At 28.7% G+C, this 11,361-nt stretch overlaps 1 protein-coding gene across 1 annotated transcript in view; it reads left to right on the plus strand.

The window, feature by feature from the left end:
• The window catches only part of LOC142323697 (inactive hydroxysteroid dehydrogenase-like protein 1), a 146,038-nt gene extending 136,112 nt beyond the window's left edge, over positions 1 to 9,926 (plus strand). The window contains exon 6 of the mRNA XM_075363802.1: positions 3,969 to 9,926. Coding sequence (XP_075219917.1) covers positions 3,969 to 4,097 — 129 coding nt within the window. The 3' untranslated portion in view covers positions 4,098 to 9,926. The remainder of the gene's footprint in view (positions 1 to 3,968) is intronic.
• Positions 9,927 to 11,361: the final 1,435 nt, after the last annotated feature.

The following is an 11,361-nucleotide window of genomic DNA, read 5'->3' on the forward strand; positions in this document are numbered from 1 at the left end:
ATTAACCATATGTCTCAGGAATGGCTAGCCTGAGGTTGTTCAAGACTACACAGTTATTGGTACACTGATAAGTCACTAATGTCTTTAATTGTTTATGAAACTATAAATAAAAATATTTAAAAAATAAATAAATTTAAAAAAGTATTAATTTTGTAGATATAAAACTGAAAAAAAATTAGATTATCAAATCTTCCTAAAATAAAGTACAATTTTATATGAAATAAATTTAATTAAGAAATGCTAACATGAATTAATTGCATAAAAAATTTAGAGATAAATTATAAAAGAATATTAATAAAAAAAATTAACATTAAAAGAAATTAACATTAAAAAAATTATATAAAAACAAACAAAATTTGCAAACAAGAAAATTATAGTAAAAACTGTTAATTGACAAAAAATTACCAAAAACCTAAAATAGATGTCCATTTTGATTGTTAAACAACCATAACAATAAATATTGAGGGATTAGTTTATAAAAAAATTAATAAATGATAATAACAGATAGTAATGGTAATTAACAAATAAATATTACTGAAATACTACAAACTAAGTATCTCTAGCTGTTGACAAAAAATAAAGCAAGCAGTATTGTTTCAGACAATCCTAAAGTTAGCTTAAGGATAGTCTTTAACTTCTAAACTTCAAACTCAGATTGTCCAGCATGACCTATTACACAGCCCTTCATGAGATAAGTTAAAAATTTACTTAAATAACAATGGAGATATCATGAACCTTAAACCAATCAAATGAATATCCTTTCATAAATAAAATTTAAGGAAGTAAAAACCATTTAATGTTCATAAGATAGAAAACGTTCACAAAAAAATTAAAAAACTTTCAATTTTAGACATTTGTGTTCTGTGTTTATTTAAATAACGATATTTCTCAACAATATTTTATTAGTAAAGTAAGTTTCCTAACTATCTAGTTCCTGTTTATTACAGATATTTTTTAGAACCATTTTTGTGATAAACTAATTTTTAGAGTAATTTCAAGGCAATATTGGGGTTTAGTTGATTTTTGTTTCCTTCTACATTTACAATAAGTAAATAAATGCTTCTTTATTCTAGTTTCAGTCTTTCTTTTAACTTTTTCTATATATCTCCTAAATTGCAAATTTTGACTTTATAAATCATCTTATGAGTACGTGCTTTTTCAATATATGACTTTATAAATATTTTCATACCAAACAGCCCTTTAAAATACATAGTTTGTCAAAATAGCAACTTCCACTGAATAACTGACTTAAGCAAAGGAAACCACAAAAATTTGATTTTTCATTCAGTAGAAAATATTTACCCTACATTAATAGTAGAGAACAGTCGCTGTTCTGGTTCAAGTAATATCTGTTATTGAAATTGTGTTTGAATAGATGGATCATGCCATCAGCAAATTTTTTAAATAATTTAATCAGAATAGTGATTAATTTTATATTTACCATTAAATGACTGATTACACTGGTCAACATGATTCTTGTCTCACGAGTACTAATAGGTGTACTTAATGCAGTTTTTTATCCTATTTTCAATTATGTATTCAGAATTTCTCCACCACCCACAATTTTTTTGTAATTTTAATTTTTTAGATATTTTAAAACATTTTTTTGTCCATTTGTCTTTTGTCAAGTGAACGCTCCTAGAGCACTGTAAATATGATGGAACCAAATGAGCTAACTCAAAGGGTAGTTTTACTACTGTTGTGCAGGTTCAGATGTGTATAGACATGTACAAACATGATCTAGTGTAGCAAAAATTCATCAGAACGATGCCAGTTGTGAGATAGTAATGAACCAGTAAACACGTCATTGTGAGTCCTTTGTATGTCTGAATTATTGTGTAATACATATTTACAACTTTATTTCTTTCAATTAGTCATTAATTACAAAATACCTAGTTTGTTTAAATCATTTATCAATTTTTGTTATAATGTGGTGAAGTGATGCTCAAGTCCCAAAGGTAAAACCTTACTCCATTAATAAAAGAGTGTTATAAACCTTATTTTGGGTGTAAAGTCGAGGCCCAAACAAGGGCATAGGCCCCACATATCTGTTGTTTATCGTGTTCTAGGCTTCTCACAGCATGGAAAAATGGCACACGCCATATGCCATTTGCTATCCTTATGATTTGGAGGGAACCCAAAGATCACTCACTCTTCTGACTGTTATTTCTGCTTAACAAACATTAAAGGGATTATGTCAAAATCAAAACATACAGTGATGTACACTAACTTGCAGTTTCAATGAGACCAATTCCACACTGCAAAGAATTGCCCATATCAAAGCCTCCAGTACATGTGACATTAAATGAAGAGAGCTCAGATTCTGATGGAAGTAAGGAAGAAAAAGAAAAGCTTCTGGTGATACAACTTTTGAACAAAGCAGTTCATCTGAGCCTCATTTACTGACTCAAGAAAATCTTAACAATCTCTTACAAGATTTAAAGTTATCCAAAAAACAGTCTGAAATGTTTGCTTCCCAGCTAAAAGGATGGAATCTTCTTCAAAAGAATACAAAGATATGTACTTATTGTAATTGTCATTCTGAATTTAAAAACTATTTTTCTGAAGAAAATGGCTTAGTGTTTTGTAATGACATTTCTTCTCTTATGGAAACGCTTTGTAATGAACATAACCCAACAGAATAGAACTTGATCACTGATTCCTCTAAAGTTAGTTTAAAAGCTGTGCTTTTACATAATGGCAATAAATTCCCATCAGTACCTGTGGCTCACTCTGCTAGTACAAAAGAAATATATGAAAACTTTAAATTTATATTGGAAAAGCTTCAATATGCAGTGCATGAATGGAATATTTATGGTGATTTGAAGGTAATTGTACTTATTATTGGTCTGCAGCTTGGTTACACTAAGTACTGTTGTTTTTTGTGTGAATGGGATAGTAGGGACAGAAAAAACCATTTCATTAGAAAAGAATGACCTAAACGCAAATCACTCATTCCTGAACAGAAAAATGTGAAACATGACCCATTGTGTAATCCTATAAATGTGTATCTATCTCCGTTACATATCAAACTAGGATTAATGAAGAATTTCATCAAGGCCATGGACAATACTCCTGGTTTCATGTACTTAAAACAGAAGAATTTTCCTAAAATTAGTGATACATAAATTAAAGAAGTAATATTTATGGGTCCACAAATACGAATGCATGATGAAAAGTTTGAAAAACTATAAAAGCCACTGGAGAAAGCAGCTTGGAAGCATTCAAAATGTTTCTCAGAGTTTTTTGGGAAATCGAAAGGCAGAAAATTACCGTGATGTTGTCAACGATCTTATAACAGCTAATAAAAATTTGGGTTGGGTTAACATGTCCTTAAAAGTACACTTCCTGCACTTTCACCTATTTTTCTTCCTGGAAAATCTTGGCGCAGTGAGTGATGAGCACAAGGAACACTTTCATCAGGAGATTTCAGCTATGGAAAAGAGATATCAAGGCAAATGGAATCCTAATATGCTGGCCGATTATTGTTGGACCATTAAGAGGAATGCTCCACAGGTGAAATATAGCAGAAAATCGTCATTTCTTACTTTCTAGTGAGTCAAATGTTTGAATATTGTATAGTTAAGAATGCAGAAAATATTAAAATTTTTGAAATTATAAATGTCTGTTTCTCGGAAACCTTGCATGATGGAGAAAAACTGATATCATATTTGAAATCAGAAGAAAAAAATACTATCACAATCACTATTTTTCTTACTGAGATGAAAAAAAATTCTTTTTCATTTCCCAGTGTTATTAAAATGCTGTAAAAATGTTTAAAATAATAATTTTATTATTATTATGATTAAACATATTTTATTATTATTATGAAAGGTAACATAATGGTAAATAGATAACATATAGCTATTAAAAATTACTATACTGTATACTGGAATTAAATTTAGGTCATTCAGTCTCATAGTTTATCAATAACAACTGTTCATTTTAAATGGTTTTTTGTGTTACAGCATTTTTTTATGATGATGTCACCAATGTGGATGAGAAAGTATACAGGTGGTATGTTAAATCAAGTCTTCAGGAGGGATTATCTGAATAAAATTAAATCAGAAAAAGGTGTTGAGTTGGCAGTTAAATAATTATATAATAATATTTATGTAGTAATAAATTAATAATGAATTATTATTAATTACTGAAACAGAATTAAATGTAAATAGAATATTAGAAAATAAGACACTGATTTTGATATACTATTTACACCACAGTGTGAAAATATTAGAATACATTTATTGGTATTTTAAAGGGTGAGGTGTACTAATACTTTATTTCTGCATAGTTTGTTGAAAATTATCTGCATGTCAACCTTCGTGGCAGAATGGTATTATCTTTGCCTTTCATCCAAAGGTTCTGAGTTCAATTCCAACTTAGACATAGTATTTTTTATAAGCTACAAAAATTCATTATCATTCATCAAAAGAAACTGTAATTGGCCATCAGCCAGTTTTATTGTTGAATAAGTAATGCAATAAAATAATTACAGTACTCATAATCATAGTATTATAAGAAAATATCAATAATTAGTACAATATATATCGTGGTGGGGTTTCAGAACTGTTTATTTTAAAACATACATACTGAAATTTTCAAATTAAAGGTAAATTTAAAAGCTTCTAACCAAACATTTTTCTGACACTTTTAATACAATTAGATATAACTTCCAGCTTTTGCCCTAAAAAATATCAAACCAATAATTTAGTTTTTGCAGTATACATTAAAACATATAAAGTGTGATAGTATAGTTAACATTATAAGGGTCTCTTTCAATAACAACATTATTCACTATTTGTTTGATGTAATGCCAGAGTTGAAAGTCTATAAAGATGTGAGATGTGGCAACCATAGAACCATGCCTTCATATTCCTTTCTTATTATTCACTGTAGAAAGTTGTTATCCTATATCTCAAGTATGTTGTTACTGTAATGTAGAGAAGTATATCATGTTAAAATACGACATTTTCAGCTATAATTTGAGACACTGCATTAATTGAAATTTACTAATATAGTTAGTGAATTTCATTACACACTAGCATCTGAAAAGAAATATGAGTCAATTACTCTATAATGATAGGTTATACCCCACGTTCTCTTTGGTGCAGTCATTCACTAGCCAGAAATTATGTAGATGACCATGATTAGAGGCTTAAAACATAATATCAGTGCTTAAAACTATCCTGTTTAAAATTTGTTTCCCCTTGTCCGTCTTATTTAACATATTCATAAAAAAGACATAATTTGTTATCATCTAAGCAGTATACGACTGAGTGGTTACTTTGTAACCTATAAAACAGAAACCTTTTCTCAGTACTTTGTGAATAATGATTTTTTAAGATCTAAATTTTGATCACACTCCACGCTGATTTCTTTGGGCTGTAGGAATACATCCTTCCCATATATTTTAAATTAACTTGTCTAATAAATAACCTGCCACAACATTTTGCACCTAACAAGCGCCAGTCTCCATAAAATACCATATCCAATGGCAAATATTATTTTCATACAATGGTGCTACTTTAAAAATGCAACAATATTAATACTGCACTATAATTGCTAAAACAAATCTGGCATGCCAAAAAATGCAGTGAACCTTTTTCTGAACAGTCCATATCTCTAATGAGTTCACATTACTTTCATTAATTAATTGCACATACATTCTAACACACTTTACAATTCAAAATTGTAGTATAGCAAATGAGTCTGGATTTCTACAACCCAATTATTATTGCATCCCAACCTTCCTTTTGCTTATGTAACTTAAAGGTCTTTTTCATCTTGCTAGCTATTTCATTCATAATAACCGTTTACAATTTTCGATAATAATATAACTACAATAACTGATAAAAAATTACTTTTTATTAACCAAAATATATGTTAAAATGTAACTATGTATAAACCTGTTGATAGAATCAGATGGTTTAATGAAAAGGTGCTATTAACATTTGGAAATTATATGTATGAATGATAGCTTTGTAGAAGCAAAAATTTACACAAGATCAGTTGGAATGAAATTATAAGATGTATTCAACCAGGGACTCTGTCTTCAGTCAGATCACTGTAGAATTAGAATATCCTCTGCACCAGCTATAAATATTGAATGTCAGGAGAGTTCCTGTATTGTCAGTATTGTTTTAACTGCTTTTTGTTGTGATTATGTTTCATAAATAATAAGGAAGACATAAAAAGGAAAGAATAAAAGTCTTTAAAAATTAAGAATTGATAAGGACACAAGTGAAAAGAATTAAGACAAGCTGGGGCTCCAGTTGGTAGATTACATAAAAATAACCTACAAAAAAAACTATATTATTGGGCCATGTATTAAGATAATCATATGTTAAGATAAAAATATTGTACAAAAAAGTAAATGGTTATTGAAATAAAATACTAGATACTTAACTATCACTTCAAAAAAATTAAATGTATGACTGTATTTTTGTGTTAATCATTGTCATTATTACTATTCATTAGATTTTTTTAGAAAAAACCAACAGCTACAAATGTTTTTAATCAATAAACAAACAAACAAAATTTTATTCGATTAATTATAAATATTTTTCATTTTTTTATAAGTAACAGTGAAATTTTAACAGTTTACAAATTTACACTTTTATTTATGGTTCTTCAGTCTTCTCCTTGTTTTGCGTATGATGAACTAATATTTCAAAAAGTAATTTATTAATTGAAGGACTTGTAGAGGATTATATTAAAAAAAAACCTTAAGTAATGATGAAAATTAAACTCCTATGTAAGAATGAAGGTAATATCAAATAATTTGAAATCAAAAAAATTAGTAAAAAAGGAGAATTCAATGACTAACAGCCTAAAATCTTGTTAATTTTCTCATAAAACAGTACATGTCCTATACTTAGGATAGCTGATGTTATCAGCCAGGATCTGACTAATCTTCATGTTAATGAACCAGATAATCAAAATTTTAATTTATTCACAAGATTTTTCCTTACTGAGATGATATGCAAGAGTAAGATTTACGCATGCATCAGATATGATATAATTCATATACTGGAAAATATGTGAAGAGATGAACTACTTGATTCAATGCTCATTTTGTTTAGAAATTACTTTAATGTTTTCTTTTTATAATGTCAAAGTATGTTTCTTGTCAAATGTTTCATGTCAAAGTTATATGCATGCAATCATGGAACTTCCAGTAATGTACTGGTATTATATTTACTCTGTCTTCATAATATTTTGAAGCTTTAAAATTGTGTCTTATTTATATTTTATTTTCTTTGTTGTGTCTTGTATTGATAGCATCCAGTCTACATTAAACTATGGATGATTATAAATTTTAAATGCCTAAATGGATAGTTATTATTATTATTATTAGCCTACGTTCACAGCAGAGTGGTAGCACCTCTGCCTTTCATCCAGTAGCTCCTGGGTTCAATTTCCATTCAGCTTGGCATTGTTCACATGCTATAAAAATTTATCTCATCAGCATCTATAATAGACAGTTTGCCTGTAGTTCCTTAAAAAAAAAAATAAATTATTATTAAGATTCTCAAAAGAATGATTTTTTTATATTATGCACACTTAATGGAGATGTTTACAACGTAATAAATATATCTATCTAACAGCTAACCACTCAAAAGTGGTGCTAATACTGCCACTAATAAGCAACTTCAGCTATATAAAAGATGTTCTGAACTTCAAGTATGCAACCTCAAAAAACTATAAATGAATCATTCTAATTTATATTGTTTTTAATTTAAAAGAAATTTTTAACATTGTATCATGACTAATTTTTGTTTTATAAAAAAAACTGGAGGACATGTTAATTAAATTTTAAATCTTTCTAATTCATCATATTATTTACATTTAAATAAATAAATAATATTATAATTTTATATAATATCATAAAGGTTATGGTCAGTTATAATGTAATTAAAATCCAACATTATAGTTAAGTAAATAAATGTTAAATATATAAATAATTAATTACATAATGTTGTCATATTAACATTATGCATTATTTCATTACAATTAACTTTATATTTAATTTACGTAATTAATATTCTTGTACATATATGTTCACTTAAATTTTTTGGCATGATGGGTCTTTACATTACTCTTTTATAATTATTATATGTATATATTACTAACAAAAATTGAGTTATATAACATAAGACATAATGAATGAAATTATTTATTAATCATTATTTTTCAAATTCATTTTTTATTGTGCTTTATAAAATCAATTGAATATTATTTTAATTTTTAGTGCCATGATTAGAATTGTTTTATTCATTAACAATTAAAACAATAGACTTTAAGTGTAGATTATTATTTAATTATAGTTTTATTAAATATCTGTCTGACAATTTAAATAGTGAAAACTTCTCTAAATAATTTATATCATCAATTATATATATATTTATTGATCTTTTACTATGGTCTGATATTTGGTCAGGCAACTCGTCTTTTTTTTTTAGTACTACAGTTGTGAATAACCTTGGCATTCTCAACTATGAGCCTTCAGCACCACCCATCTCTCATCTTCTCCTCCCAGCCCGTTATGAGACCTCTGTTTCTTGTACCAGTTCTGTTCTTCCTCACATTTGTACAATTTAACATAACATTTATTTCTTCCTTTATTTTACCTAGTTTAAGCATTCTATACATTCTTTGTATATTCTGGTTTAAGCATTTTATATTGCTATAATTATGTTATTTTGTTTCTCTTTATCCCTATTTCCCATGGCCATGATTTGTAAGTATAGAGATTATTTTTCTGGTGTAGAGCTGTTAACATTAAAATCAATCTTTGTAATTTGAAAACAGGGAATATTCTGTTGGGATTACCATACCCAATCAAGATCCCATTTTAAGGCACAGGGTTCTTAACCCAGTGATATTAAATTTATACCTGTTCATTTACTATTTTATATGGATGTAATAAAAATAGTATAGTGCTATGATTCAAGAAGCACAATAATTTTTTGTAAAATAAAAGTAAAATTATAATGGATGGATCATGCTGTTGTAGAATCATAAATAGTGACTGTGTACTTCATTAGTTACTGGTGTCCTGCATATCTCAGTTGTCTTGATGAAATTTTAAAATGTACATTTTATTTTAATATTACGTATCTGTAACTAAAAAGGGAAGACATCCACTGCAGCAGACAAATCTGTGTTAGATTTGCCCTGACACCAACCAACTATACCATATTTGGCCTACTGGCTGTTACAGTCATCTTTGTTTTTATTGGGAAATCTTTTTTCTTTCAATGTAAAGTCATGAAAAGCTGATCTACAGATAGATCCCTTCATCTGTACTCCATTGCGCAATCTGAAATTAAATTCTTTTTGCCAGAAAAAACAGGAACAAATCTTGTAAGAGTACCAACAAAGTACCTGCGATACCAGAATCAAAATGACAAATTTATTACTTTTTGATAATTATAATTACACTCAGTTTACCTTTCTAATTAAATTAATTTCACAGAAAATTCAGGCAGTTCTACGCTTTTAAAAATATAGTGATTGAAACTTATCAATAGAATAACATTTTTTTATTATTTTTTGTTAATTTGTTTATTTCGTTTTTCATTCAAATATGATTGTATAGGGTTTCTAAATAGAAACTTCATAATTTCAGAATAAGTCTGAAATTTAGTAAAATATTTCTTTCTTTTAACCTGTAAAATCAGATAAAAATATTTTTTAGTGTACCAGTATTATGAATATAATTAATAACTTTTTCAAAAATACATAGCTTAATCAATTTATCTATCAACTATATTTCTTTGTTTATTCTTGCTGTAATATACAATAGAACAATACTTTGTTCCATTGTTATTGATAATAATATTTACTTATCTATAATAATATATACATTACTTAATATATAAAACTTTAATTTGTATTTTAATAAAAAATATGTGACTGATTTTTTCTTTTTAATTAAAAAAAATTGTTATAGTTTTAATTATTTTTTTATCTCTTTCTTTATCCCTCTTCGTCTTCTTATTTCTCTGAAGAAATCTTTCTACCAGAAAACCTACAGAAAGTGAGTTGTATGCATTTTGTTTATTTCTTCTAGCATTAAAAGAAACTCTATCATTTATTATTCTTCCAAAACCGACCATTAGTGCTTGAAAATTTTACATTATATAAATTTAAATTTTAAAAAACAAAGAACTTTATCAATAATTAATTTGATCTACTTATTTATCTTAGTTATATATATTAGCATATTTGCATATTATGTGAAATACTTCCCCTCCTGAGTAAAGGTACTGTATCAATTACTATTGTTTCTTTACATAAAGGGTTTCATTAATCATCTACTTTAAATACTTGTTCTGGTATTTCTTACGACTATGACATGTACAGCATCTGAAGTGCAAAAGGAACTAATCAGAGTTACTTAATCGTGCACAGGCAGCCCATGTGGTAAATAGCATGAAGGTATCATTTTTAGAGCTAAATATTATTTGCAATTCAGTGGACTTGGAATGCTGATGTATAAAATTATATTCAGATTGATAAAGAAATCGATAGCATATTATTTGTTATGATAGCTGTGTAATTTGTTAGCAAAAAGTAGAAAAATTTTTAATATTTCTTAAAGGGAAGAAAGCAATGATGGTTTATTTATTGTTTTATTAAGGTCATGAGTACAATAATTGATAAATTCTACCAACTTTATTAAAAATTCCAGAATTATTTTTTGGAGAAAAATGAGCCAAAAGCTTCAATGGCTGAAATCATAATTCCATTATTAACAACAATCATTATAAAGTAAGAAAATATGTGTTTTAAAAAAAATATTACATTCAGATTATTACGTATTTACAAATTAAGTGGATGATCATTTTCCTATTGTCGTTGAATGGCTTCAACAGCACGTGGCACATACTAACCTTATGGTGGCCCTTTTCAAGGCCTTCTTTGTCGTCGATTGGCTTTGACAGCTCGTTGTAATTGCTAACCTTAGGGTAGCCCTGAGAAAGGCTGTTGGCGTCGAATGGCTTCGACGGTTCGTAATTCATAACCTTGTGGTGGCCCTGAAAAGGGCCGTTTTTTGCGTTAGCTCTGAGAAGTGCTGTTGGGTCCGAAAACTGGTTTCCGGCAAGTCGGAGAGTTGCAACTCGTCCATTGAAGTCCAACGGCTTTCCCTCAGCGGCAGTGGTGACCCTCAGAGCCTGTCGGGTCAGCATCGGTCGTACTTCGCCGGCGCGGCTGAGGCGGTTCTCCCCGAGCGATCACACGCTAGGCTGGCTTCTGCTGCCGAGTCCGCCGGCCATGGCGATTGAAGCCCAGCGAGCTGGAGCTGGAGCGGGAAGGTAGCGTCCGCGTCCAGCGACTCCCTCGGCCGGCCGG

This window comes from Lycorma delicatula, chromosome 4 (assembly GCF_047948215.1).
Source record: "Lycorma delicatula isolate Av1 chromosome 4, ASM4794821v1, whole genome shotgun sequence".
Classification (NCBI taxonomy): Eukaryota; Metazoa; Arthropoda; class Insecta; order Hemiptera; family Fulgoridae; genus Lycorma; species Lycorma delicatula.